Source organism: Aspergillus ibericus (assembly GCF_003184845.1).
Source record: "Aspergillus ibericus CBS 121593 unplaced genomic scaffold BO80scaffold_16, whole genome shotgun sequence".
NCBI lineage: Eukaryota > Fungi > Ascomycota > Eurotiomycetes > Eurotiales > Aspergillaceae > Aspergillus > Aspergillus ibericus.
The window spans coordinates 28,946-56,572 of record NW_020292114.1 but is presented as its reverse complement, the minus strand read 5'-3'; the positions used below and the strand labels follow the sequence as shown (position 1 = coordinate 56,572).

At 53.0% G+C, this 27,627-nt stretch overlaps 9 protein-coding genes across 9 annotated transcripts; 3 read left to right on the top strand and 6 right to left on the bottom strand.

The window, feature by feature from the left end:
* Nucleotides 1–1,251: 1,251 nt before the first annotated feature.
* Nucleotides 1,252–5,106, bottom strand: BO80DRAFT_52162 (DUF1765 domain-containing protein). The gene is made up of 2 exons (XM_025724563.1): nucleotides 3,956–5,106; nucleotides 1,252–3,901 (listed from the first exon to the last, which is right to left on the bottom strand). The coding sequence occupies exons 1-2, from the start codon at nucleotides 4,801–4,803 to the stop codon at nucleotides 1,369–1,371; spliced, it is 3,381 nt and encodes a 1,126-aa protein (XP_025575928.1). The 5' UTR covers nucleotides 4,804–5,106; the 3' UTR covers nucleotides 1,252–1,368.
* A 3,111-nt stretch (nucleotides 5,107–8,217) lies between these two features.
* On the bottom strand, nucleotides 8,218–8,947 carry BO80DRAFT_405273 (ATP synthase subunit H; the record flags this gene model as incomplete). Its single annotated transcript, XM_025717710.1, has 3 exons — nucleotides 8,218–8,654; nucleotides 8,766–8,847; nucleotides 8,921–8,947. 3 exons carry the CDS (start codon nucleotides 8,945–8,947, stop codon nucleotides 8,389–8,391), a joined length of 375 nt encoding a protein of 124 aa, XP_025575927.1. The 3' UTR covers nucleotides 8,218–8,388.
* Nucleotides 8,948–9,647: 700 nt separating this feature from the next.
* On the top strand, nucleotides 9,648–10,967 carry BO80DRAFT_51956 (transcription factor SUA7). Its single transcript, XM_025724561.1, has one exon. The coding sequence runs from the start codon at nucleotides 9,828–9,830 to the stop codon at nucleotides 10,881–10,883; it is 1,056 nt and encodes a 351-aa protein (XP_025575926.1). The 5' UTR covers nucleotides 9,648–9,827; the 3' UTR covers nucleotides 10,884–10,967.
* BO80DRAFT_51957 (uncharacterized protein) lies at nucleotides 10,968–11,521 on the top strand. The gene has a single exon (XM_025724562.1). The coding sequence runs from the start codon at nucleotides 11,052–11,054 to the stop codon at nucleotides 11,352–11,354; it is 303 nt and encodes a 100-aa protein (XP_025575925.1). The 5' UTR covers nucleotides 10,968–11,051; the 3' UTR covers nucleotides 11,355–11,521.
* Nucleotides 11,522–11,687: 166 nt separating this feature from the next.
* Nucleotides 11,688–14,598, bottom strand: BO80DRAFT_354137 (Aim21 family protein; the record flags this gene model as incomplete). Its single annotated transcript, XM_025715684.1, has 3 exons — nucleotides 11,688–11,909; nucleotides 11,982–13,585; nucleotides 13,644–14,598. The coding sequence occupies 3 exons, from the start codon at nucleotides 14,596–14,598 to the stop codon at nucleotides 11,688–11,690; spliced, it is 2,781 nt and encodes a 926-aa protein (XP_025575924.1).
* A 3,663-nt stretch (nucleotides 14,599–18,261) lies between these two features.
* BO80DRAFT_434175 (uncharacterized protein) lies at nucleotides 18,262–20,385 on the bottom strand (the record flags this gene model as incomplete). Its single annotated transcript, XM_025720856.1, has 1 exon — nucleotides 18,262–20,385. One exon carries the CDS (start codon nucleotides 20,383–20,385, stop codon nucleotides 18,262–18,264), a length of 2,124 nt encoding a protein of 707 aa, XP_025575923.1.
* A 2,493-nt stretch (nucleotides 20,386–22,878) lies between these two features.
* BO80DRAFT_354083 (branched-chain amino acid aminotransferase, cytosolic) lies at nucleotides 22,879–24,218 on the top strand (the record flags this gene model as incomplete). Its single annotated transcript, XM_025715682.1, has 3 exons — nucleotides 22,879–23,293; nucleotides 23,366–23,970; nucleotides 24,033–24,218. 3 exons carry the CDS (start codon nucleotides 22,879–22,881, stop codon nucleotides 24,216–24,218), a joined length of 1,206 nt encoding a protein of 401 aa, XP_025575922.1.
* Nucleotides 24,219–24,437: 219 nt separating this feature from the next.
* Nucleotides 24,438–26,326, bottom strand: BO80DRAFT_424428 (AAR2 splicing factor family protein). Its single transcript, XM_025719289.1, has one exon. The coding sequence runs from the start codon at nucleotides 26,006–26,008 to the stop codon at nucleotides 24,629–24,631; it is 1,380 nt and encodes a 459-aa protein (XP_025575921.1). The 5' UTR covers nucleotides 26,009–26,326; the 3' UTR covers nucleotides 24,438–24,628.
* A 340-nt stretch (nucleotides 26,327–26,666) lies between these two features.
* On the bottom strand, nucleotides 26,667–27,472 carry BO80DRAFT_424427 (40S ribosomal protein uS11). The gene is made up of 4 exons (XM_025719288.1): nucleotides 27,390–27,472; nucleotides 27,254–27,326; nucleotides 26,945–27,105; nucleotides 26,667–26,888 (listed from the first exon to the last, which is right to left on the bottom strand). The coding sequence occupies exons 1-4, from the start codon at nucleotides 27,454–27,456 to the stop codon at nucleotides 26,737–26,739; spliced, it is 453 nt and encodes a 150-aa protein (XP_025575920.1). The 5' UTR covers nucleotides 27,457–27,472; the 3' UTR covers nucleotides 26,667–26,736.
* Nucleotides 27,473–27,627: the final 155 nt, after the last annotated feature.

Below are 27,627 nucleotides of genomic sequence, written 5' to 3'. Positions count from 1 at the left end.
CTCCCCCACTGCACAGTACACCTCTCCGTCTCCCATTTCTCATCTCCTGTGTATTTTGACTCGCCCAAAAGATTCCCTTGATCGGCACACATCGTCCCTTGATAGATGGGCCCTGGTTAGCCCTCTTCTCTTCCTTTCTATCGTCATCATGCATTCTCATCACGCCATGCCTCTCGGCTCCTCCGCTCTGGTACCTAGTCATCCAGAGCACATGATCCAGGCTTCTCTTCTCCTTCCTCTTCATCTTCTTCTTCTTCGCTATCATCTACTGTCTATCTACCTATCTTCGTCTATGTATCTACATCGGTGGTTTGTCTTTCTCGGTGCTATGCCTGCACCGTGCTGTGAATTATGGAGAATCAGGAGTATATCAATTTTTAGCAGTCAATGACAGCGTCATTATTTTCTGAAAACACTTATCCCATGATCAAAATGAGGATGTTGCATTGCATTGCTCACGCAGGTCAGGTGATCGAGTCTAGTTGCCGGTCATGTCACGTACTCTGTATGATAGGCACTTATCATTTCTCCTTCGTACAAGTAAACAACTGAATCATACCCGTAGGTTCTGAAAGATAAGGAAGGATAAACACCCATGCGTCAGTCATTAAATTAACCAATCCAGTTCGACCTTTCCGTTCCGTGCCCATGCGACCACAACCACCATATCCTACATTGTGTGTGCTGCATACAGTGCATTGCAGCTAGCTACAGCCCCAGTAAAAATGGAATGAGATAGAAAAGAGGATTAGCAGTCACAACAATGGAAAGTAATGATGAAGAAAGAGTAAGAAGTAAAGAGAAAGGGAGAAAAAGAAACACAGACCCAGACCAGACCCCGCCTAGATGTAGATAGTAGATTGGATAATGCGAAAGAGGAAAGAAAAGAAGAGAGAATAAAAGAGATAAGATAAGAAAACAGCCAGACCCTCAACCCATCCGATCCATGCGCCGTGTTATGTATCAGTCAGTCAACCCAGGATGTATATACAGTACATGTTTTGGAAGTCGTGGAAGGAAAAGAAGGAGACAGGGTGAAGGAGGTATTAAATATGCATTACCCCAATTTTGCCTTTGTTGTCGTATTCTTTATGCACTATGGAATCAAAAATGCTTCCTCTGCATGCTCTATTGATTGTTCGGGTATGTTCGGATGGAGAGGGGGATGATGCGGGAGAGGTTATATAGAGGTCGGGATAAGTAGAATGGTGTTGTTGGGGTGGGTGCATCGAGCGACTCAAGCCTTGGGGGTTGGATCCGAATGCGAAGGGATATTGGTCCCGTCAACGCAAATCAGGACTGACTCAAGATCAGTATGGAGGTTGTCCACATGTATCCAGGCTTCTCTCCAGGTTTCCAGTGCACTGCTTACTTGCGGAAACTCTCAACTCCCAGCGTTGGTGTTTCAACCATGCGATCGCAGGGCACGCCCTCATCGCGTCTGCGGGCGAAGAAGCTGTCGCATTCGGATACAATTTGCGCCCATTCCGCAAGAGCCCTACCTGCGTATTTACTGGCTGCAAATTTGTCATTCATCGCAAGCCTAATATCAAGATCACTGGACGGCTTTTCCGACTCCGTGCTATCGTCCGTCCGGGCTTCGTGTTCGTCTGATTCTGGTGGCCCCTGAGGATCAAAGCTCACATCATCGTCGTCTCCTTCTGCGGCCGACACGTATTCCGATGCTGTGTCGCAATCATCCGGCTGGATCAGGGTTTTCCGGAGTTGCAGATGCAGCTGCGACCCCACGGGGAGACAAGGAGTGTAGAGACGCTTATTTTTGCTAGGCCACTGGGGTCGATCCATCCACTCCAACGAGAACTTGAACGAATAAGGCTGATGCGCAGTCTTGGGCCGACAGAGTTCCCCAGATTGGTTTTGGGGCCGCCAATGATTGTCCAGACATTTATCTGCCGAGGTCAGATTCTCAGAGCTAGCAGAATCCGACTCGTCAGAGCTGCTAGAAGACGACGCCTCACTGTTGGACTTCACGCTAGAAGAGCCACCGAACATAGCTTTGAGGATACTCCACTTTCGTTTAGGTGGGGGTTGAACCTCGGATGATTCCGTTTTCAGGGAAATGTTGCTACTTGAGAGGGCGGATGCTTTCTCCGGCGGTGCCGGAGGGACGACGCGGTCAAAGGACACAAAAAAGCTCGACGGCGACAGCTGATTATCACACCGGATAATGATGATCCTTCGCCCGGGGGCTGGCGTACAGGGTGCAGAAGACAGTGGCGTGGTGAGCTCTTCTTCCGCCTTAGCCTGGAAGGCAAGGTAGTATTTCCAGGAACGCTGTAGTCGGCCCCATAGGGTCTCATATATCGTGGTGTCAAGAGATGTGGGCTCATCACTGAACCTCCCCAGTCTCCAGCACAGCAGACGGTGGAAATAAGCACGAACCATGGGACTCCAGTGACTGAAGTAATGGTAGAAGATCGATTCGTCTAGGAGGAAGCCCAGGCAAAGGTCTGCTTTTCTCTCTTCCGATGCGATCCAGGTGCTCCAGATGCCAAAGAGGAAGGAGAACACCCTGACTTCGGTGAGAGAATTGTGGCTTTGCATCATCTGGCGGCAAACTTCCAGCCAGAATTTCCAGTCAAACAAGTCAGACCCGAGGGAGTGGGAATAGCGTGTTATGATAGGAATGACTTCTTCTACAAAGTCACACAGAAGAAAGCAGGCATTATGATCGAACAGCGATGTTTTCTCCGCAGCTGCTCTCATAATGGTACAGAAAGACTCCGCATATAGTAATCTTGCGTGATTTGGCTCGAGGGACGATTCAGACAGAAAATCCCGGAGCAGGATGATCAAGCGATTCTCGGCCATCAAACGATGGCTATTCGCTGCTCCCAATGGAAGTGCTGAAACGGCTGCATCCGTTCCTTCAATAAAATCATCAAATGTGACCGCAGCCGCCGTATGGGTGCTTTCCGGCATCTGTGGGACCGATTGCTTGTAAAGCGTATCCTCTAAAACAACGAGAAGTTGCGAATGGATGGGAAGCAGGCCTGGTGCCAAAATCCGCTTCGTTCTCTCGAGCTCAGCCGGCAGAGCGTCGGCGTATAGAACGTGGATGTACTTGACGAATACGAAAAAGAGGTCCGTATCCCGGCCGCTCCATCGCGAAACCCACGGGCTCTGCCATGGGATCTGAGCAGTGCTCAGGGGCACATCGGGCTTTTGACGAAGATATCGCACTAGAGCTGTATGAGCGTGGAAAGCCAGCGTCCGCAAGGCCGCTGGAAAGTTCTGGGCAAGCTCCTGTGTCAACGCTCTCGCACCGTTACCCTTGTCGGGATTTGACTGGGTGAGCACCCGCCGAAAGATGGTGGGGGGTGTATTCCATAGCCGCACGAGGATATCTGCCACTCCCGGGCAGAAGAAGAACGCGTATGCACAGGCCTTGCCGCAAAATGCCACTAAGCTGGCGGGCGCATGTCTCATGGACATTCTTTCAACCACAAAAGACATCTGAGCCAATAGGTTCTGCGTGAAGATATTCCTTATGTTGTGATGGATCGACTCAAGGAGAAAATCGGACCCCGATGAGCCTTCTGAGCTCTCCGAGATTGAAGTCGATGCATGCTTAAGAGGCTTTGGAAAACTGCCACTCGACGGAGGTAGCGGAAAAGGAATCCGCCATTCAGGTCGAGTCATAATGCCAACGACTGCTTCCAAGTAAACCGGTCGATCCGTCCCAGATATGGACTGGTTGTTCTTGCCGTTGAGCATTTCTAGCAATCCTGTCCACCACTTGTTGAGGATATTTACCCGGCGATCTAGATCCTCGGGCCGCAAGTTTCTACACGACGGATGTGACGAATTTCGAGTCAGGAATGGCAGAAGTGATGAGCGGATAACGTTGGCTTTCAAAGCGCTTGACTTGGCCTGGAACCTGAGCGGGGATAAGTTAACTAGCTCACATCTGTTTCAATCGTTCAGAACTCACTTCTGGAAATCGGCCTCAAGGGTCCGGAAAACGCCCCAGAGCTCATCCTTCTTCCGCGGTATGTCCATACTTCCGGCGAGGTTCGCAGTTGCGGGTGCTTTGGGCACTGGGGGGAGGACCGGCGTCGACACGTTGAGGGTTGCGGTGAGCTTTTCCAGGGAATTCTTAGCCACCAGCGACTGAGGAGAAGAACTACTGGGAGTGCTCGGACTATCTGCTCGACTTTGAGTCACTACCGCGACCATCGGGCGCCGTGGCCGTTTTTGGAGGATTGTTCGCCTGCGGGCTGGGACAGTAGACTCTGCTTCTGTCCCCAGGTCTGTCTGGCCGCCGGTCTTCGATGGTGTTATCGGTGGATTAAGGGTTTGTTCCTCTGTACGCAGAGCACGGAGCCGGGAGCTTTTCCCGGGAGGAGGAGAGCTTGATGTCCATGGTTTCCGAGCCAAACTGACCAGTCTCCCGGACATCGAACGGGCCTTGGAGGGACGAGCAACGGGCGAGGGTGCCCTTGTTTCCGGAACCTTGGTAGGAGGCACAGAGGACTCCGAGCCGGTTGTATCCGACAAATCGTCAGTAGAGACAGTAAAACGAGATACAGCGATAGTAGGTTTGTTCTTGGACCGAAGGGAGGTCCGTCGCAAGATGTCTTTGCCTGCAGCCACATCCTCCTTTGACGGCGACTCGGTCTGTATGGGATGGTTCAAATCCGAAAATGTTCTCCGCAGACCAGGTCGGGCCGTTTCGGAGGCCAACAAATCTGGAAGATGGTTGTAGCTGGCGGAATGGGACAAATGGGTATGTTCGTCATCAGGGCGAGGGTCTGCGATCTCGGGGGAGGACGAAGACATGTTCAAGGATAGCCAAGGCTGGCTATAGGTCCACGCAAAAAAAGAGCCCTAGAGGAGTGTACATCTCCCCCAGCTGCGGAAGACTGGATAGTATACTATCGCTCAAACGGGCGTTGGGGAGACCAGCTCCTCCATATACAACGAATGCACTCCCAGAGAGATTAAACCATATGCGGGCGGGCTTTCTCCAGTAGCATTGAAACGTCCGGTCGCTGTTGCGGAGAGAAGAGAGGGCGGCGAGAAAGGGAGGCTTGGGATTATGGCGGTGCAAGAAGGCAGAGGATAGGCAAGCGACCACGTCGAGCGAATACGGCAGTTATCGACGAAGCTCGGGATGAGACGGTCTCCGAAAAGCTAAACCGGGCACTCTCGACGACGCACGGCGGACTAGGGACTGAAGGTTAGCCAATGCTGGGAAGTAAAAAAGAACGGGCACGGCGGTTGATCGACGGACGGGCAGAATTCCGGCGTAAATTTGAAGTATGGCGGAGAAACGATCGAAGGTTGAACGAGGGGCAGGTGGGAGAGCTGGCACAGCGATGGGAGGGGGGGCTTGGATGTGCTTTCTTCTTTTCTAGTTCTTTATATGCTAGAAGCGCTGGAGCGAAGGGAACAATGGGAAGCAGACAGAAAACGAATGTGCAAAGATCAACGAGAGAAAGGAGCAAGAGCAAGAAACGAGCCCGAGCAGAGCAGCGCAGGGGAAAGGGAAAAAGGAGCCGCAAGATGGATGGGGATGGATAAGAAGAGCGCCAGCGAGAGGATGACGAGCAGGGCCGAATGGGGCAGCGCTGCGAACTGACCGGTTTCAATAATACTTCCAGATGGCCCGTCGATTATACCTCCTCATTACATACAAGCCCTCCACCGGCCTTGTTTCGTTCGTCGGCTAGCTTCTCTGCTCCCTCAGATCGATGTGAGAATCCTTTCGACTGAAGTGACCCCGTGAGGCTGGGCCTGAGCGATGGAGGGAATAACAACGATCACCAACTAGGGGGGCAGTGTCGCCGATGGGGATGGATGGGGATGGGGATGGGGATGAAGAGGGAATTGGGAACCCTACCACGTTTAAGATGGAAGAGAAAATCGGCAGCTTCAATTTTCAGGTAATCTTATCCGAGCTGGCCATCGCTTAGGTTTTCTTTTTCTGCTTCCTTTATTTTTCCCATCTGCCTGCCCGTCTAGATTTATGGCTGATGATGTACTCCCGTCCACGCATGGAGGAAGGAGGTACACACCGTCTGGCTTGCTTGCGCTTGGGCTGTCCCGCCCAGGACGGTATGTATCGCAGGAGGTAAGTACGGGGTATGTAAGTATTTCCGGTATCTGGCCGTTACGATACGCAGTTCCCCGTCGGAATTCGAGCGATCCGAACCACGGACTCGCCCAGAATGAAATCTCGTTCTGCGATTAGGGTCAATTGGGACAAGAGCAATGATGCTCATATGATGAATCCGAGGGCAAGGAGTCTGGTCCTTGATATGGTTCCCCTTGGCCCTTCTATTTTCTCCACCTCATGATGTTTGAAGACTGAGCCATTCTGAGGGCCTGGTGCTCAAGCCTCGAAACCAATAATACATGGGGCCCCAATGCAAGGCTGTGAAGAGAATTCAATAATCGCGTCATGACGAATCATCCTCCAGGCTGGCACTCCTATGAATAACTGATTGTCTTGGTCCTGTAGGCAGATAGGTGCTATGGTAACAAAGTATCGGATCGTTGCGTCCATTAATGGGATGCCAGTCCAACTGTACCATGACGATACGGGGGTCGAAATACCATACTACATATCCACTCTCTTACTCTCACTCACTCTCTCTCCCTCTCTCTCTGGGCTCTCCAGACTCCGACTCTTTTGAAGGCTGCATGCACGTCCAACAGCAGCTTGCAGGAACAGGTTGGGTACGGAGTAGAGTTTCGATCCTCGTCCTGGCCCTGGAGTTGGGCGATGTAAAGCGTCCGTGGAATCGATGTGCTGACTCGTCCGAAGGGGGAGTGAGTGGAGGGGGACATTCTCCCGTGGTTATAATTAGTAGCCTAGGTGTACCATGTAGCTTTCTATTTCGTACAGGAGGAGGACTGGGAGCTTGGCAGGACCCTGATATTAGACCCTATCTGGTTACCGTATGGGGTAATTGTGAAACACGATGAGTAATGCCGTGCGTGTTCGACTTGGCATATTAAACGGTTAGTCAGGCTGGCGACAGGCACTTGGAGTCATCGCTTAAAGGTATCATGGCGGTAATGATCAAGGTAGTGCTCATCTCTTGTCTTGAGAAACTTGGATGTGAAATGTCCTTATCGTCACGCCGTAACTTACCATCGATTGATGGGTTTACCGCCGATGGTCTAGCAGGACCCCCCCGCGAGTTAACCTTCCATCCAGAATCCTCTTCGAATAGTCAGGTCGCTATTCAAATCTTAATTGATTGGGTTTATCGGCCACAAGACAGTGGCGAATTCCTGCCAATCCAATCTTCCGAAGAATGTTGTACAGTTATAAGCGGTCCACCTGGAGACTCCCGCCCCTTTCATTCCATTTGGCCAACGTCACTCTGTTGATAAACTAGAGATGAACTGGCACAGCCAGCCATTTCATCCCTGTCGCCGTTCCCTGGTCTTCTTGCCAGGATTCCTGGAGCATCAGACTTAATCATCTCACAGGCTATCCGCCCCTCAACCCATCCACAGATCGACCCTGCAGGTATGGATGTACGAGCCCCAGGTGAAGTCGATTGCTACAGCCTCATGGTACGATGGCGTAGACATACATCCACAGAGGAGACTAGCGTATCTCCTCCCTCCAAGGGCGGAAACTCTGATGGTCTATCTAGCGGTCTGAGAACTGCCCTGGAGCTGTCATATCTCCCTCTTCACAGTTCATCCACTCAAGCACAACGGCGCTAATCCCCCTGCATCCACTCAAAGTCGACAGATCTCATCTGAACACTAGCAACGGTGATCCGTCTTCCTTTTTCGCCCGATGAAGAAGAACACGTTATGATCGTCTCTCAGCCCGAAGTAAGGTATCTGGACGCAGTTGCATCCCTGGGAAAGCAAGAGAGTCCGGTCACCGGCGCCCATGTGCACTTGACCAGATGTACCGGATGAATTCGTAACTTTCACACGTCGCACACTAGGGTCATCATTGCAGGAGGCGATTTGCATTCTGGCTGGTTGTAGCAAGCCCGCTGTACTCCGGACAGCGTTCCCATAGCATGCTGGGGCCGGCGGCCTGCGACTTATCAATCAGAGGTTGGGACGGTCGGGTATATCAATCCCGCCTGCCGCCACGGTCGCCTGAGGCCAATTTCTGCGCTCGGGGTACCCGCTTGGGCCAAACGTCGGTTACTACTTCCACTTGCCTCTGGGATCACGACAGCATCCCGGATTATCTTCCGAAGAATGCTGCAAGTCATATTTAAGGAGAGGGCATGAGGGAAAAAGAAATTTCATATGCTCCAAGTAGGTTTAATTTACAAAGTTACTCCAGGACTCGGAACAACGGGTGGTATCACGGCTAGGTCCATCCCATTTGTCTATCAGCCCCGACTTTCCATTATCTTGTCGGCGAAAACAAGCAACCTAGTGGGCAGCGTGGACCTCCTCCTCTTCCTCCTCAAACCAGCTCTCCTCAACGGGGGCGGCCTCACCAGCGGCGGCCTGGCCCTCAACCTCAACCTCCTGGCTCTCGTAGGACTTCAGTTCACTGGCGAGGTTGGCCTCCTCGGGGGACTGGGGAGCAGCCGGGGGAGTGAACTTCTGGACGTGAGCGTCGGCATCACCGGGCTTGACGGGGCTGGGCTTGTAGGCACGGAGTTCGCGGAGGTAGAGCTCCTGAACAGGGTCGGCTGCAAGAGGTTAGAACCCGTAGATGCCTCACATGTATGCATATCCTGCCAATTGGCTTTGGCGTTCTGAAGTTGAAGATGGTTGCACACTGCAAAAGGGAATTCACATACCCTGACGGACAGCGGAGGTCAGGAAAGTGCGGCGAGAAACAGAGGAAACCTGTTGCCGAGAGACGCGGGCGAAGAGAGAGCGCTGCCAAACAGGGTCAGTCACAAGGGCACCCGGGGGGGTTGGGCGGGAGTGGGCAGGCGAATTGTAAGCTTACCGACGCTCTGAGAGACTGGGACATCATCGCGGCGGGGTTGGAGATGAGGGGGGTTGGAGGTCGGTGGGTTTCTGCGAAGAGAGCAAGTGCTGATTGAAGCCGATGTTGGAAGTTCGACGTTTGTTCGGGAGGCTTCGGCTTGGCGGCTGAGTCAGCCGTGACCACTGCGGCTCCCTCCCGACGTTTCGTCAGGTGAGTTTCTCAAGTCGCCCCTCTCAACCTTCTCGTTCTTTCTCTTCCCTTTCCCTCTCTACCCTCTCTCTCCTCTCCTTGTTCTTTGTTCCCCTCCCTTTGACACCCCCCAGCCACCTCTTCACGCGGCCTTTCTTGCGGCCCTTGTTTCGTGACATCTCACGGAGACCTTGACTGGTTTATCGCGGTCGGGCAAGTTTGGCGTCGAGGCTTCGGGGCATCCGCTGGAGAAGGAGATCACTGAGTACTTCAGTGCTTTACTCTGGGAACTTTGGCAGGACCAAAAGTCCTCTACCGACCCGGAAAGGTAAAGCACTAGCTTATAGAACCTGATCCCCTCCTTGAGGTTAAGCAGCATGTTGGTGACAGCCGGTCAGCTTCGACCGTGCGTCACTCGTCATGTCGTATTCCTCCGGGAATCCTGCATCATCTCCATCGGAGCTGTTGAGACTTGCTTGGGGCATTCAGGCTAACATGAGTACAAAAGGCAGTGACGCAGAGACGTGATTGCAGACAAGTCTGAGCGATTTGCGCCCCTGCTGTCCCGTCCCTTTTCGTTGCTCCTGTTGAGAGCGCATCGACTCTCAAGGCCTGTTCGGCCTCCATCCGTCACTCTTCGATCGTCATACTCGCAGACACAACGATTTCGATTACTTCCGCGAAAATCGCAAGCCGACTACGATAGACCATCGGACCCGTCTCCCTGTCCGTGAAAATGGCCGCTGTTTCCCCTGCAGCAGCCAGATCCGAGCCCGGACAATGGAAGAAGAACCTCTCGGCTCACGTCATATGCCCTGAGTGCAAAGAAGTCCCTCCGAACTTGGAGTTTCCTGGGTCACACGAAACGGTTTGCGGCTCGTGTGGCTTGGTGCTTGCCGATCGGGAAATCGACATGCACTCCGAATGGAGAACGTTCTCAAACGACGACCAGAACAACGACGATCCCTCCCGTGTCGGAGATGCTACGAATCCACTCCTCAACGGTGATCAGCTGGAGACGCAAATCGCCAGCGGCGGATCTGGTCGTGTCCGTGACCTCTATCGTGCTCAGAACAAACAGTCGAGTGAGAAGGCGAACAAGTCTCTTCTGGCGGCCTACAAGGAGATTGGCGCCCTCTGTGATGGTTTCAACATCCAGAAGAATGTGGCAGATACGGCGAAATATCTTTTCAAGATTGTGGACGATGCCAAGGCCTTCAAGGGTAAATCTCAGGATGTGATTATTGCGGGTTGTATCTTCATTGCTTGTCGCCAGTGCAAGGTTCCCCGTACCTTCACCGAAATTTTTGCAGTCACCAAGGTCACAAGGAAGGAGATCGGACGCATCTACAAAGCTTTGGAGAAGTTCTTCACTGCTCAGAACCTCGAGAGAATTAACGCTGTGGTTTCCAGTGGAGGAGTTCCCGACCCCAATGACACATACACCGCAACCACCTCCACCAAGCCCAGCGACCTTTGCAACCGTTTCTGTAACCTTCTTGATTTGCCGTTCCAGGTCACCAGCGTGTCCTCTTCTCTCTCAGATCGTGTGACAACGATGGGAGATTTGGCTGGGCGGTCTCCGCTGTCTATCGTGGCAGCTTGCATTTACATGGCTTCGTACCTAATGGGACATGGCAAATCTGCCAAGGAGATATCTCAGGTGGCTCACGTCAGCGATGGAACGATTCGTGGTGCTTATAAGCAGCTTTTTGCTGAAAGAGAGCGCCTGATCGACCCCGAATGGATCAAAGATGGGAAGGGTGATCTGAAGAATCTACCTGCTAGTTAAATGCCCGGCCTGTCACTCAGTTGATTGTCGACCCTTGCAAGGAAGGTTGCTTGTGCCTTAACAACTTCCTATTCGCATCCCGCTAGCTATCAAGAGTAAATATGATACCCAATCACCTAGAGATAAAGAAAAAAAAAAAGAGTTACCAATCCCAACCAGTCCTTGCGGATGCCTAGCACAAATTTATCAAAGACTGGATATCTGGGAAATTTGGCCTGGATGTGTTTGTTTTCCATTGGCATCGAGCATCACATTTTCTTACTATTTCTTATCCTAATATACGATTCATTTCTTCGCAACCCGTCCCAGAGCTACAGACACTTATCCCAAAAGCAACTTCTGTTGTTCCTTGTTTCCTTGCATCGCTTGCCCATACTTCTGAGCCTTACTGCTTTTTTCCGAATCGCATTTAATCAACTGATAGCTTTCGTTGGTTATCCTAGGAGTGTTGCAATATCTTTCATGGCATAGATTGACAAGCATTAGATTGAATGCAATCTAGATCTCTAGTATCATGGTGTGACGTAGATGGCGCTGCGTTAAAGTCTAGTAGAAGCAGTCCTCACTTCACTCTTCAAAGAATGTACGGTGCTATTACAAAGGATGGGAGGGAGGAGGTGCCCAAGCTAGCTGCTATCTAGCCATACTTACTTTGTCAGGTGGCGGCGGCGGCTCTATGACTACTGCACAGAGATATGGTAGTACTATGTGTGTATGTGCTATCAGAGAAAACATGAATGGGCAAAGCGCAGAGGTGAAAAGAAGGCAACAGGCACAGGCAGACAATCGTCAACAACCGTAACTTCACTGGGTTTCGCCAATGTCACCGGTTGAGAGCCGTTTGCTGTCCGCAGATGCAGCTAAGGTTTCAGCGACGTTGTCGACATCCTGCTCAGGAGACGAGGCCTGGTTGGCGACGGTCACGTCCTCCTTGACCACGGGTTCTATAGCAGGGCTTGGATCGGCCGGGCTATCGGTGGCCGTTGATATTGAGTGGGCAGCGTCAGTGAATGTGGGTTCTTGGGCCTCGGTTACTTTTGCGGCTCCTGGTGAGATGAGGGCTTCGTCTTCCTTTTCAGGTGATGGTTGCGGATCGACGGATTCACCGGCGGTATTCTTTGCTAGAGCCGGAGCCATGGTATCAGGTGTAGTATCGGCAGAAGCAGCCTTGACCTCACCAACAACCAAGTTACCGTCTTCGCCGACCTGCCAGACATTCCATGTTGTGGTAATCTTGACCTCGGGAATCGTCGGTAGCCTTGTGCTAGCTTTCTCGACGGCAGGCTTTCTCCGCGCGGGTCCACGAGCGCGTCCCTTCCGAGCATCACTCAAAGGTTGCTTTTCTACCGGAGGCTCCTCTTCCTCCTTCTTCTTCTCCTGTGGCCTTGGAGGAGCTTGCGGGCCAAGCTGGAGCCGTGAGTTCAGGTCTGAGAGAAATCCTGCCTTCAAAGCAGCGATCTTGCTTCCGCCAGGGCGGGCTGGCACAGCCGGTTTCGGCTTGGCGGTTATATCCCTAGGTTCCTCTGAACTGACACGTGAGATGGGCTTAGCTGGACGGGCTGGGATCTGGGGCTTCGGCCTATCCGGAATAACGGGTGGCTGGCGCTTTTCAGTGGGCGAAGTGACAGGCTTCGTAGAAGGATCCGCTGTATGAGCTTGTTGCGGTCGCTTCTGAGGACGCGACGGGATGCTTGGTTTCGAGGGCACTTCTGGGCTCTTGACTTGCTCATCTGATGGCTCAATTGTTGTCACTAGCGTATGGCTTTCAGGCGCGTCTTCCCAGATGTCCCGGCTGGGGAACCTCTGCTTAGCCACCTCCGGTCGTGCCGGGGGCTTCTCATCATGGTCTTCCGATTCCAGAATCTGGGACGCAACCTGATGAGCGTCCAGTTGGCTTGCGTGGCTCCTACGGAATGATTCCTGCTCCGGGGTTTCGAAGATGTCATTCTTTGGAATATCCGGAGTAGATACCGTGGCATGCAGCTGCAGACTATTGGGCGAGTCTTCCCAGATATCCTGACTAGGGAACCGGTGCTTGAGCTCTGGGCGCTGTTTAAAGCGGTCTGCAGTCGAGACAGTCTTCTTGTTTTCTGCGTCATCCTCGGGAAAAAGAGGTTCGTATTCCTCGACATCTTCAAGAGGTGTATAGACACCTCCGTGGTCTTCGCGCGAATCATATCGTGTCAAAGCCGGCATGCCACTGGGTATACTGGCAGTCCTGCTATTTGACCGGCTGTGGTTGACGCTTGGCGTGCGACTTCTACCTTCATAGTCAACACTACCACTTCGCCCGAACGAGGGCGAGACAGCGGGGTGTTGGAAGGCCGACTCGGGGCGTACTTCATCGGCAGCCAAGATGGGTTCATTGTCCTCGGCGTTTCGCTCACCAGTTCCATGGGCAAGCTCTTCCGGATCCGGGGTTTGGGCAAAACCATCGGGATGGTGCAAGTGATGGTACGGCTCGTCAACATGAATCACTCGTGCAGCTTGCGGTTTTTCAGCTATGTCCTTTTCCACCATGTCATCCTGTTCGCTCTGAACATCTGGGGCTGGTACATCCGACTTGCGGAGAGGCGACTCAAAGGCCGGGCGGGAATCACGACGCGAGTCAGGAGGCGGAGATGACATGCGATGCGTATATTCGTCAGAGGCAATATAGCCCACTTCTTCTTCTGGGGTTCCTGCTACAGCAGGCGAGGTACCTATGTATTCACGTTAGCACTCGCTTTCCGCATACTATAGACGTGGTATTAGACAAACCGAGTCCTGTGCCAGTAACGGCAGAGCCTCGTACAATCTTATTCAAGTCATCACTGCTCAAAGCCCAATCTGGTCTGGGAGTTCCAACTCCGGGACCATATTGGCCTTGCTCTTCCCTAACGTATTCTTCGGGGTGCTTCTCGTACCAAGCTTTCTCAAACTTGTCGTTTGTGGGCACACCATGGCCATGCAGGCCATAACTTCCAGGTGGCAGGGAGGCCTCCCGACCACTGCGAGTTCGGTGGTGACTGCGCCCTGGGCGTTGCTGTTGTTGGTGCTCTACGATGTAAGGGCTAGGGGACGGAGCCTGAACGTCGCCCGCGTTGGGGTACATTGGGACTCTCTGCCCGATCTCCGGGATTCCATGCTCATCGCCGTGGAGTGACTGCCGACGATCAGCAGATGCGGTCGACGATTCAGCCCGTGAGCCACTAGCCCGTGAATGCAGCGAGCGGGTGGGCCGTTCGGGGTGGTCATCATGAGAAGGAGTCCCGACACGACCCAAGCCTGCTGCTGCTGCTTGACGGGAATCTGTACGTGTGACAGCCTGCACCTTGGCCTTGGCGCTTGAGGAGGGGAGTGACGGTCTTGGCGCATGGAGCTTGAGGTCGCTCCCCACGTTGCGTGTTTCCGCGGGTGTTGTCTGGTGGTTGTCGGAGACATTACCAACATCTAATTCCTCGTACTCGATACCCTCTTCACCCAGAGATGGGATTGTCACACTTGGGGGACGAGGAGGCAGATCATTCGAGGTGGTACGCTTCATGCTTGATCCGTTGGGCAATTCATTCAATGGAGAAGGTGCGTAGCTATCGCGATAGGGAGACACGGAGCGCTCAATGCGATGGCCAGGACGAGGGGGTATTTTGGGCATATCTGCTGATGGGGGCGCAAGGCCCTGTTGAGGTGATCTTGTCGGCCGGGGAGGAACGACCGGAGCAGTGTGTGTTGCCATGGTTGGTTTATAAGATTATTCCGGTATGTGCTATAAATTCAATTCTAACAGATGTTAGTCTCGCCAGGACATCAACATAAATCAAGTCCAAAGTCACATGAGTTTGACTTTGGGGGGGGATGAGGGAGGAGAGGGGGGTTGATCAGGCTTGGGCTTGGGCTGGAGCTAGCACAGGGCAGCTGTGCATACGTGCATAGGGGGTCTGAATCAGGATAGGATGCAGGGGTGGTGTTTGGCCTGGGGGGACGTGCTCGCTCTGGCAAAGGAGGAGAGAGCACTAGCCAGCAGAGGGGGTGCAAGCGAGGGCACGAGGCGAAATCTGCCGCAGGGATTGTACATATGTAGCCCGAAGCCGGGTGATAAGATAGGTGCCATGCAACGCCGCTCACGTTCTTTGTTGTCTTGGCTTCTCCGCCAGATCTCTGCAGGCGGAGAGGCAGGGATTTGACGGATTTGGAGCAATGGGAATGAAAGCATCGTGGTGACTGATAAGGGATGTGGAATTGATTCGCTTACCTGGGAGAGATAAAGTGTAGAAGCAATGATTAGGTGCTCGCTCGTGCTCTACGGGCGAGTCAATTCCGGGGGGATCCAGCAGCAAGTGTGGATGGGAGACAGTGATAAGATGGGATATGCCAGGGAGGCCGAGAAATGAGGAGAACGAGGACAAGAAGAGGAGAAGACCTTGGCAGAAGACGGTCAGGCCTGCAAGATATGGGGACGAAGCAGCAGCGGCGGATGATGTATGACTCCCGCAAAGTGGCCGTAAAAGCCAGTCTAACCGCTTTCTTCCTGCCACGGCCCACCGCCCCGTCGCGTGACGTGCTCTGACGGCATTCTACCGCCCCTTTCCCCCCAAGGAAACCGTACGGTAACCGTATCCGGGCTGTGAGCCAACCGGGGCCTTTTGTTGCATTACTTCGAGGCGGTGGCAGAGGACCCCGCTGCTGGGGTTGAGAGTCATTTTTAGGTTTCCTATTTTTTCTTTCTGTATCATGATGTATTTCTCCTTTCATTGGATCTTTGGCTGCAATGCCTGGGTACTTGGAGACACGGCTCCTCGACCCTTGGAAGGATCCTTGCAAATGAAATGCATTGACATATAGAATGTTCGTGTTGACTATTACAAGGGTCATCTTAATACTCCGTATCAAAAGCCTGCTATACAACGGCTGGACTCTCAGGCATCCATCGTTCAGCTGACAATGGTCGACCAATAGCAACAACCCCAAGACTCATAAAGGGACCTCTCATATGCATGGATGGAGAGGTACTGTCGCAACCGGGATTTTACTTTTTCCCTTTTTCGCGGCCTTGACACATTGCATCATTGAGGCATTTTCTCCCTCTGGCATGCATTGTTCAACCTTCCAAAAGCAGACCAAAGTTACAGGGCGTCTACCGACCAAAACGCCGATGTTGCCTAGGTACCTTAGTAGCTTGACGATAGCAAGTTAGCGCTCTCTGAAGCTGCGAATTGGCATCAACCATATGGTCAGCTCAGGCCCAGGTTGGCCCCCGCCTTGGACGATGCAGAAACTCAGGATCAAAATTGGCGGGCCATGGTTGATGATCTGGCCGATCCATTTTTGACCGTCGCTCTAAGAATAGGAGTAAATCCCTCCCCCTCTCGTATCTATGTTGTATGGGGAATAGGCATAAAATACTCCGGACTCCGTACTGGTAAGAAATAAATCCCTCTGCGTCAGGGACCACTGCCCCCCCCCCCCCCCGTGTTGGAAGATTGCGTCGGGCTAGACCGTGGTCCAGAAGCATTCTCAGCCACAGCGCCACAAAGGATTATCCAGGCTGGATGCAGTTGGCTATCGGACTTGGAACTAGTCAAAAGGCAGAAAGGCTGTGTCAAAATCATGAATCTGGTCGGTGTTCTTCGGGTACGACGGTGCTTTGTATTGAGGTAGGTGTGCTGCTACAATTTTCGTTAATTCCACCCCTTCATGTGGCGGTGCAGCGGACTCAATTACAGGTGCGGATCTACAGTGGTACAACAAATGTGATGACTGCCGACCAATACTAGGATACAGAGTGCCATACACATGAATATCCCTCATAGTTCTCGAGGAACAAGTAGAACAGGCCCCCGGGCATTCAGTTCTGCCCGTGTCCGTTAGTGAATATGGATAGATGTACCCGCGTAATCACTATATATTACTCAACCAAGAATTTGCAGCCACCTCGGTCTCTACTGACCAAATGACTACTATGACTGGAAGACGACATCCAGATATAAATTGCATGAAAGCTAATTCCATGATAAGCTTGATTGATCTGGTCAGGACAGTAAAGCAAGTTCATTGGCCATAATCAATTCTTAGATGCTCTCAGATCTCATTAATTACTAGTATCTCTATAGGGAAACTCCCTGAAGTATAGATATCGACATGTTCTCCATAAATATAGCATTATTGTACTCAGTAGGGAAGCAGCAAATGAAGGTATGCTCTAGAGAAATTTACAGAATGATTCAACATCATATGTATGGTATATGGACAGTCTCAGTCGACTGAAATCTAGTACTATACATATAAGGTCTCAGATATAGAAAGTAGCCCCGCGAACCAGAGGGTATAAATGCGACCTACTGCCGGCCGTTGGACCTAGACAATAACAGGATCGGCGTCTTGCTTCCCTGAGAGCAATGGCATCGAAGTAGTGCCACACAGCACTTTCGGGTTGTCGTACGTAAAGGGCGTCGCGTATCTCTCGATCTGCTGAATAGGAGATTACATGGCTGGATATCAGCCATCCTGTACTCCGTACAGGAGAAGCATTGAAGATTCTTTTGACCACCGACATGCTAGTTGGGGGAAGGGATTTAAGGTGCCCGGGACCAAATCAAGGCTGGATGCGGCGGGCGCTCTTGACGTGTTTGGCGTAGCTGATAATTGGTGCGCTGGCACGGAAAACTTATCCTACCGACAGGACCAACTATTACTGGTCCCGTCCTGCCTCGTCCTCCATCCCAGGTGGGCTCCCAGTCGAGTCTCCAAATTCCAATGCTCCGTTCTGGTCCGCGCCACTCTCCTTCTCTCTCACTGCCTTTTGATTCTCACATCTCCTTCCTGTAACCTCTCATCCGAGGAGTTACCGGTCATGTCCAGCTGGCTTCTTGTCATGGCCACTGGTCCATAGGCCATCGGTTTGTCAGGAAATGCACGCCAACGCCGATGAATCTGGGGCATATGTTGATTTCTGACCCAACGCTTTCGACTGAACATGTTTCCTCCGTCTTCATCTGCTATCCTTATTCATCTAACATCTTTCTATGTGACTCGTTACAAGCATGGCTAAAGTCGATGTAAACCTGATGGAGGGACAATGCAATCCTCGCGTGAAATACGGTCATACCACGGCTCACAGCCATTGTGAAGTCTCCTGCCCTCGGTGGTCCAGCACTCTCCTTCCACTTTCGGTTTCCTCAACCACAATAAGGGATTCAACTTGTTAGACAACCACCATTACACATATCTTTGATCCCATTCGCTCTGCCGCATACTAGTCCATACTGTTTTAGCTTGCTTCGTCAGGTAATCTTCGACTGGTATTGAATGTAATATACCAAACCCGCAGTACACTTTGTTTTGTAAATGCACGGAAGTTTCTAGAATTTTCACTACATAGCCTGGCATATGTACGGAGTTACTATATCAGATTCTCCTCCCCATTCTCCACAAGCCCCAAAGTAACCCGCCCACCAGGCCTCCTCCGCAAAACCCGACGAACCCCTAATGATTCCACTACCTCCTCCCGCTTCGCCCACCCCTTCACCGCCCCATCATCCATCCGATCCGCCTCCTCCAGAATCGGCCGCGTCTCCTTCGAAACCACCTGCGCCACCGTCTGCCAGTAACTCCCAATGAACGAGATCTCGGCCGACCTCACAAACCGGACGAGCACCACCACCACAGTGATCGAATGAATCACAATGAGCACCGTCCCCAGCACAAAGCCAGTCCACTGCACCGGAATCGCCGCGGTGAGCGAGAACATCGTCACGGCCGCGACCGGACTATTCAACTGGACCAATTGGTCGTAGTATGCCATCTGATAGATGCGGGTGAGCAGGGCCTGGACGGCCAACGCCGGACTGGCCGTCGTAATCAGGGTGTCCTGGAACAGATCCACATGGCTCGGATGGGCGTTGCCGAAGATGATGCCAGGATCTTTGCGGGAGAGGATCACGCCGGGGTCGTAGGTGTAGTTGAGGAGGTAGGAATTGAGGAAGGTGGGGAAAATTAGGATGGCCTTGAAGAAGGGGGTTGGGTCGACTCCTAAGGTATCCGCTGGGGGATGGAAGATTTCCCATTGGGATCGGGGGTCCAGCGTGAGGATACCCCGGTGGTTGGCGGAGCTCGTGTTGCCTGGGGATGATACACCTAGTTGGAGGCGGGAGGGTTCGGTGTTGTAGCTTTGGGTGTATTGGTCCCAGGCAGTCTTGGGCTCGAGGTTGTCAGATGTGCTGTTCATTCCGACAGTGAACGTTTGCATGGCGAGATTGGTGAGGCAAGCAGAGATACGGAGGGTTTCGATGTGGGCGGATCCGTTATTGACTATCGTCCAGGGGCCATCGGTTCGGATCGTCTGAACGGCTGGGGTGCCTAATGTGCCGATTATTGCGGCGGTGGAAACGACGTCGAGGACGATGAATAGGGTCGAGGCCTCTGGGAAGCCGTCGGGCTGGATCAAAGGGTCTTCGATGAGGACTGTCCAGTTTAAGCGGCTTTTGGGGATGCACAAGCTGGTCTCGCCCACCGTGTTGTTGTCCCAGAAGTTTGGGGTGGGTAATTCGCAGGTGAAGTTGATGTAGGGTTGAGAGTCCGGGTCGATTAAAAGTGGATAGGTCAAATTCTCCGTGGGAATTTGTCCGGACAGGTGCACATAACTCTCCAAGGTCGCATCTAGGCTCAAGTTGATCAGGGGCGGACTGGCGCAGACAACCCGATGATCCATGACAGGCACTGGGCCACGGAGCCGGTGTAGTTTGGTTCGTTGCGCCTCCTCCTCGAAAGGAAGGAAAGCTCGAAAGGTATGCCCGGTATCATGGAATCCCGATCGGTCTTCAAAGGATCCCGACAGCTCAGCGAATGTCCAGCTGGCTGCAGGAGGCATATACCACCATCCACCGGCAAGGCCGTTATCCGTGGTATTGAGGACATTGACATTGGTCGAATTGCTGCGCTGGGTGAAAGTCCCATTGGCAAAATCGGACAGCAAGATGGTGGACAGGAACTGGGACGCTGCTGTCACCAGGACCTCGATGAGCACCAGCGCATAAATGAAGCGCGACAGGTGAGGCTGGAAGTTGGTCGCAGTCCAAAGGTTGCTAGGAGCCACCTTGACTGCCCGGAGCATGGAGTAAAATGGACCCAGTAGGAGGGGGACGCCCGTGGTCTCCAAAACAATCCCCGCGACCATGGCCGTGACAAGTCCGGCTTGGAAAGCCACCACCGTTCGGATAGAGGCGGTGCATACGGTCACCAGTCGCGTCGCCCAGCCTGCATTGACGACCCGCACCCAGTAGATCTCTGGCTCCGCCCCGTCAATAGCTTTCATTGATCCGTGCCAGAACAGGGCCAGGAGTGTCACTGCGAGCAGGAGGAGTGGGAAGCCGAGGAATACAGTCAGAACACTGGTGGTATCGATTCTATGCCAGAGATTCCTTCGCTTGCGATGAGGCTGTTCCTCTTCGGCCTCTTCGTGGTTGTCTTCCGCGTTTGTGTTGAGGGCTTCTAAAGGGATATACTCCCTTCTACCACTAGAAGCCATGACACAAATAGCACCTGACAGCAGAGAGAACCCAGTAGACAGTCTGAGAGCAGTGAGTTGGAGGGAGATGGTGGCGCCTGCCTGGTTGGGATTTACTTGTGATCCTTCGTAGTGCAGGGGAAGTAGGTTGGGCACAGTGCCTCAGCCTCACGATTAACAGTCTAACCGCATACAGGGACAGAAGTGAAATTATCAGGCTGGAAAAATAGCAGGGTAATCCGCTACGTTTTCTGTAAGGCTGGCGCACTCGACTGGCCGGACGTCTACCTGTGAGCATATACATGGTCATTGATCACAGGGAGGCAGTATATGTATGTCAAAGGTACTTAACATCTTAGGATACTTCTTGGCGGGAGGGGCGTGAGCTGGCTCACCTCCATCTCCACCGAGCATCTGCGGCGGAGGTCGTGCCGGTCGATCATCAATAGTCTCACAGTTACATTGGGCCGGTCATCTCTTGCCGCTAAATCCTAGAGGCAAGTATGCACACGCGGCTTGATAGCGCACGCGAAAGAAAATAGGTGGTAGCAATACTGGTTCAGGTCACCTGACACCCGGGAGCCCAACTGATTTGCGCAGAGCTGCCCTTTACATCACTGTGACATTAACTCAACTCCAGCGTGTGCGAGGGACCAGTCTTTGCGCAAATTTGGTGTCAGGGATCATGTAGACAATCCTTTCGCCACCAATCATGATGGCGGAGCCCTGGAGCCCGGTTTCTCCTGCCAGCGGCACGCGATTCCTCAGCATTTAGGACCCTGAACTCCTGGGGCACTGGCTTTCTCTTCCTGAGTTTCAGGGGCGGGTTGGTAAGGCACAAGCACTCGTATTATCGAGAGGATTGCATTGTTGCATCATTCCACGAAGCCCGTCGTTCGTTCCGGCCTTCCTTACATAGGTGGACTGGGCGCCAATCAGATGTGCAGGCAATGGCATCTGGCCATGTAGGTACTCTGTACTTCCATCCTGCCTAAACGTCTGGCAAGTGTTTATCTACCTAGGGCCCCTGCAGCCTGTCAGTCAAGGTGCTGACGACGGTGGGAGGCCTAAAGACGACAATAGCATTCTTCCTTTCGGGCACCTATTGTATCCTCCAATATATCACAAGGAACGAGTCCTAAGAGACCCGAAACCTGGGCATTCATGGTCGGATGGCGTGGCCGTGGCACTTTCCTATTCCAGGAGTTCCCTCTTCTTCCATGTGGCCCATGAGTTTAGATACTCCGAGGATCCTACTTTTCCTTGCTGCCTGTAACTCTGCGTCGAGCTAGTAGTAACATCTACTATGATTCTGAAGCCAGACCACTCGTGATAAGACTGAATGCATTCCAGTCTTTCTAGGTGGTTCTAGGCCTTCTACCCCCGCTGGGTGTGATGCCAAGAATCGTGATATCGTATTGTGCCTGTCTGGCTCGACCCTTCATCCCCTACTCGGGTTCCTCTGATGTAGGCTTTGACTTGACTTGGCTTCCTGCGGTACAGGATGCATCTCAGACGTGGTTGCAAGAGACTCGCTTAATCGGTTACACTGGGAGTGAACGCAGTCTGTCCTCACAATTACCTAAGTGTAATACCATCAGGCACTCCCTCGAACTGAAGGTAAGTAGGTCTGTGAAACCAAGATTAGTCAGGGAATCCTGGGCATGTAACTACCCCGCAGAGGGGGTTTCTTTTCCCTATCGATAAAGATGGGGGGGATAGGTGGGTAGATAATTTGCCAATACTCGGGAAGATTAGAATGCAGCTTGATTCACTGGCAGCTCGAGTTGACTGCTTGGGTAGCTGAGGGTAGACTCGGTTATTCCGGGTGAGTGGAAATGCGCAGCCAAGATTACCTTTTCCAGGCGAGCATGACGCCTTTCACGCCCTGTTTCCGGAGAGATGATAAAGCCTATCTATCTAATCGGGAGTACACCGCCCTCGGCTAGAATCGGTACAAGGGGCTCCAAGCGGCGGGCCGATTGATATGCAGGAACGGTCGAGGAGGATCTAGGAGGTCGATTTATAGATTCTGTTACCAAATTGACGCGACAAAGGGCGGATGCGAGCCTATCATAAGCTGGCGCCCTGTTTCTGACAGGAGCCAAATGCGGGATACATTGCATGTCGCGTGGGAAGTTCGGATATCGATGGCGAAAAAGTCCCATAGAATCAAGGAACTCGGGCCGGCGAAGCAGAAAAACTTTTCTTTGCCGCCCCTTATGGTGTGCCTTAAATTCGGTGGATGCGTCTGAGTTCGTCCCTTTCTGCAGAAGATTTGTCTTTGATTGTTCTTTGTCTTTGCCACCGGCCCGCCACTTCGAACGCGCAAATCAATTTCTGCCCGTTATCGGATCTGATAGTTCGTGCTTCCGAACGGGTCGTCAGGGTCATTCCGTGACTCATAATCACCGCGGAAGTCACTTGCGCCCAATCACACTCCATCTGCTGGTATATTAGCTCGGTCCTGGTCGCACACGCAAACCACATCTACACCAAACCAACATCGCAATAATGGGTTCCATTGCGCCTTCCCTTGCTGAGCTCGATGCCTCGGCCGTCAAGGTCACCCGCTCGACCAATCTCCGCGATGTGCCTCTTCCTGGCTCCGCGGAGGAGCTGAGCCACTCCTACTGCACCGATCATATGGTCACTGCCCGATGGACCGCGACTAATGGCTGGGAGGCGCCCGAAGTGAGACCATTCGAGAACCTCAGCATCCCGCCCACGGCTTCCTGCTTGCACTATGCTACCGAATGTTTCGAGGGTATGAAGGTATACCGGGGATATGATGGCAAGTTGCGTCTGTTTCGGCCGGACTGCAACGGAGAGCGTTTGGTGAACAGCGCCAAGCGGTCCTCGTTGCCTGGCTTCCGGTACGAGGAGCTCAAGCGCCTCATCGCCAAGTTGATGCAGATCGATGGACCCCGTAAGTGGTTCCCATTCCAGTAGCGAATACGATGTCCATGGCTGCGACTGACACCTATGGCTTAACCCACAGGTTGGCTGCCCAAGGATCAGCCCGGTCGTTTCCTCTACCTCCGCCCTGCGATGATCGGTAGCGGCCCACACTTGGGCGTCCAGAAACCCAAGGAAGCCCTCCTCTTCGTCATTGCCGTGCCGTGGCCCGATCCCGCCAAGAAGCAGACCGACCAGCCTGGTGTTCCGTACGGTCTGAAGCTTTACGCTTCTCAGCCCGATACTATCCGTGCTTGGCCTGGTGGTTTCGGATACGCGAAGCTCGGCGCGAACTATGGTCCGTCGTTGGTTGCCCACAGCCAGGCCCAGGAGCTTGGGTTTGATCAGGTCCTTTGGCTGTTCGGCGAGGACCGCCAGGTCACCGAGGCAGGTGCTAGCAACTTCTTCATTGTGTGGGAGAACAAGGAGAGTGGAAAGCTTGAGCTGGTCACCCCCACGTTGGAGAACCAGCTGATCCTTCCTGGTGTCACTCGTCGCAGTGTTCTGGAGTTGGCACGCACGCGTCTGTCCCAGGCCGTTGGAAAGCTTGCGCCGGTCGATGTGGTCGAGAAGCAGTTCACGATCGATGATATCCAGCAGGCTTGGAAGGAGGGACGTATCGTCGAGGCGTTCGTCTGCGGTACTGCTGTAAGTTACAACCTTTCCTGTGGGCTCCGTTTGTGGGTCTAGTGGTACTAACAACGGCCTAGTACTTTGTCACCCCCATCAGGCTCATCCGCAACGGAGACGTGGACATGAACATGCAGGAGGCTGGTGCCGAGCGCGCCGGATATTCGACTCAGATCAAGTCGTGGCTGGAGGCCATCATGTTCGGCATGAAGGGCGAGGAATCCCACGAGTGGGGATATGTCATTGACAACGAAACCGAGCAGTAAACGATAAGCCTTGTGGCAAATCGGTAATGTTCTTAAAAGAGCCCGCTGGATGGACTCGTGCAAGAGCAGAAAGGGGCGCGTTGGAGATTGTTGGTGCGGGGCGGGAGGTTGCAAATACCTACTTACTGTATATACCTTTTAAGACCTTCTAGACTAGTATGGACTCATGTGATATGTCACGCTCTGTTAATATGCCGGCCGTCAGCTTATTGGCTCTCCTTCTCCGATCCCTGCTGCTATGTGACCATCTTCTCCGGACACTAGTATCGGAAGGGTCATAGTATAGACAGTTCGGGGCCACCATAGATTGCTGCGGATCCAATGGACCGGTCTGGATGTTGAATATAACTCGCATCATGTCGTCCAAATATAGCAACTCATCTCATGTCCATTGCAGCCATCTGGAATCCTCAATCCTCCTCCGTATTGACATCATCCGGCGTAGCATTCTCTCCCAGATCGACCACCATCGGCGCATACTCGCCTAGTTCATCATCCTCATCATCGTCATGCATATCCAGCTCCACCTGTTCGCCATCCTCCAACTGGACCATCCCCCGTCGGACCACCACCTCGCGATTCAACTCCCAGTCATACTCCTCTTTGACCCACGCCTCTAACTTCTCAAACTCAGTCTTCACCACCGACTCCGTTACCTCAACGACCTCATACAGCGACCGCCGAAATTTGATCAGGAGCTTCCGCAGAAACTCCCCCCCTTCCTCCCCATCCAGGTCAAAAAGCCCCCCTTCCACATCATCACATCGCTTCAGCTGTAGCAAAAGCAGTCTCAGCACCCCGCTGACCAGCACCTCCCGATCCCGTATCGCCCTCCGACACGTCAACACCAACTCCAACAACCGCTTCCACTGCTGCAAACACGAGTAATTCATCAACGTCAAGATCATCAGGAACGTAAACTGTAACTCCCCCAGCACTTGTGCCTCCCCATCCCTCTCCTCCCCCGAAACCCGCTGCACCAGATCCCCCAACGCCCACGACCGATCCTGCGCCGCCTCCGTCCTCTCCCGCCCTATCGCCCCCTCCCGCCACGTCCGCTTCAAATCCACCGGCAAGAACGAAAACTCGCTCTCCTTCTCCCCCGTCACTTTCTCCATCTCCTCCTTCGCCGTCTCCGGATCTGTATCTGTAATCCCCGGTATCACATCATTATCCCGTAGCGCCGAACTCGCCGACGTAACCATCCATCGTGCCCGTCCATCCACATCCACCACCGCATCGCCCACAACCCTCGTCAACAGCCCCGGGGTCATCTGATCCGTGAGATCCCTCCACGTTTGTCTCCCCTCCGCTTCATCCTCCTCGTCAATCTCATACTGCACGGGCCGGCCAGCACTCTGCTGTGCTAACGCGGCGGGGGATACGCGACTACAGTAGCGGAATAATCCGCCCCGTTGCCAGATCGTCCCGAGGTTGGCTTTATGGCGGAGCGCTTCTTGTTTATCTGTGTTGTTGGTGGCGAGGAGTGGGGAGAGGGTCTCGGTATCGGGGTTCCATTTCCAGATGAGGATGTCGGGGGTTGTGGGTGTGGTGGGAACGAGTGCGTGGTTTTGGTCAGGGCTGGGGGGAGTGATGTAGAACCAGCCGCCGCTGCGGAGGGATAGGCTTTCCGTGGTGCCGGTGTAGAGGAAGTGCCAGCCTGGTGGGAGGTCCCGGATGCCGTGGAAGTTGGGGGTCGATGTGAAGGTGATGAGGTCGATGCCGACGAGGGTTTTCGGGGGGAGGTCCGGGAGGAGGATGGTGGGGGAGGGCGAGATCGAGGATGTCATGTCTGTCTGTCTGGGGATGTGGGGTTTGGTTCGTTCGTGGGTTGTGTTGTCTGGCGGGCTGTATCGTGTATGGTGTTCTCAGCGGTGGGAGGGGATGGTTTTGGTGGGTTGGTCGCGTCGCATGTGGATGGAAGAACGCGGGTTGTGAAGCTGACGTCAATTCACGAGGTGGGATGAGGATGGTGCTTGAAAGTAGTGAGGATTATGCGAAATCAAAGGAAAGTGGATGTGCTTGTTAATGACTGGCAATGATGCGCAGAATCTGAAGTGAAGAATTGTAGTAGGTAAAACCAGGTGTAGGTGATCGATAAAATGTGCTTATCTTAGCTAGTCTGCGGGATAGCTAACTACGGAGTATGCTGATTTAATATCCAGCATGACCCCGCTCTCCTCACCAGCGCTAGAAATGCTTACGTCCATGACGACACAACAATGTCGCATATTATGTATCCTACGTGTCTCCTCTACTGCATTTACAAGAATGATGTCCAGTTCTAGATCAGTGATATTGACCCGAGTAGCTGCCACAACGACAGCAAACTACCTAATGCCAGAACCGAAAAACACACTTTTGGGTATGTAATAAATTGAAGACCAGGCGATAAATGCCGTTCCTCGCGTTTATTCCATCCACATCCTGAAAACAAGGCGCGGTCCAACTGGAAGCCTCCATTCCAACCATGCGGAGAAAGCCCCGCACAACTTGGAAAAGATGAACCCGCACCTGTTTACAGACGACGACCACGGCGACCACCCTTACGACGAGTAGAGTCGGAGGGAGTGGGGGTGACGTCCTCGATACGGCCGATTCTCATGCCGGAACGGGCAAGAGCACGGAGAGCGGACTGAGCACCGGGACCGGGGGTCTTGGTGCCGTTACCTGTCGAGATCGATTAGTTGAATATTCGAGGTTCCTTCGGAGCATCCTTCACATACCACCAGTGGCACGGATCTTGATGTGGAGGGCGTTGATGCCGAGCTCCTTGCAGCGAGTGGCAACATCCTGAGCAGCCAACATGGCAGCGTAGGGAGAAGACTCGTCACGGTCAGCCTTGACCTTCATACCACCGGTGACACGGCAGATGGTTTCGCGACCACTGTAATCCCCTTCAGTCAGCCAACTGTGTCCTGCAATATATGCAACATTTCTTCACGATCTCCGACTCCGGGTTTATCGCTGGCGCAAAGTCCGCGGAGGAAGGATGTCGTAGAAATCGAAAACCGGGAAAAAAGTATGCGACGAACCTCAGATCGGTGACGTGGACGAAGGTATCGTTGAAAGAGGCGAAGATACGGGCAACGCCGAAAACGAGTTTGCCTGCAGTCCCCCCATGTTAGACAATGGCCTGGTGAAAATCGAACGGCTGGCAATGGTACATACCATCTCCGGCCAGAGGACCGAGAGAGACGTTCTCCTTGGCGGCAGCGGGGGCTTTCTTGGGAGGCATTTTGTCGACTTGCTGTGTAGTGGGATGGAATATGGAAAGGAAGGAAAAGGACGAAGTCGAGGCGCTTCAATCGGCTTGGATACAGAAAATGACTGGTGTGTGCCCTACCCACGGCGGCTCGACGTCTGATTGGCGGAGCGTCGATCGTCGGCCGTGCTCAAGCGAGTCGCA

Coding starts and splice junctions, on each gene's coding strand:
- BO80DRAFT_52162 (XM_025724563.1), bottom strand. CDS start 4,803: ATGTCTTCGTCCTCCCCCGAGATCGCAGACCCTCGCCCTGATGACGAA. Junction 3,902..3,955: donor CTTGAGGCCGATTTCCAGAA/GTGAGTTCTGAA, acceptor ATCCCCGCTCAG/GTTCCAGGCCAAGTCAAGCG.
- BO80DRAFT_51956 (XM_025724561.1), top strand. CDS start 9,828: ATGGCCGCTGTTTCCCCTGCAGCAGCCAGATCCGAGCCCGGACAATGG.
- BO80DRAFT_51957 (XM_025724562.1), top strand. CDS start 11,052: ATGCCTAGCACAAATTTATCAAAGACTGGATATCTGGGAAATTTGGCC.
- BO80DRAFT_424428 (XM_025719289.1), bottom strand. CDS start 26,008: ATGACATCCTCGATCTCGCCCTCCCCCACCATCCTCCTCCCGGACCTC.
- BO80DRAFT_424427 (XM_025719288.1), bottom strand. CDS start 27,456: ATGCCTCCCAAGAAAGCCCCCGCTGCCGCCAAGGAGAACGTCTCTCTC. Junction 27,106..27,253: donor GTCCACGTCACCGATCTGAG/GTTCGTCGCATA, acceptor AGGGGATTACAG/TGGTCGCGAAACCATCTGCC. Junction 26,889..26,944: donor CAAGATCCGTGCCACTGGTG/GTATGTGAAGGA, acceptor CGATCTCGACAG/GTAACGGCACCAAGACCCCC.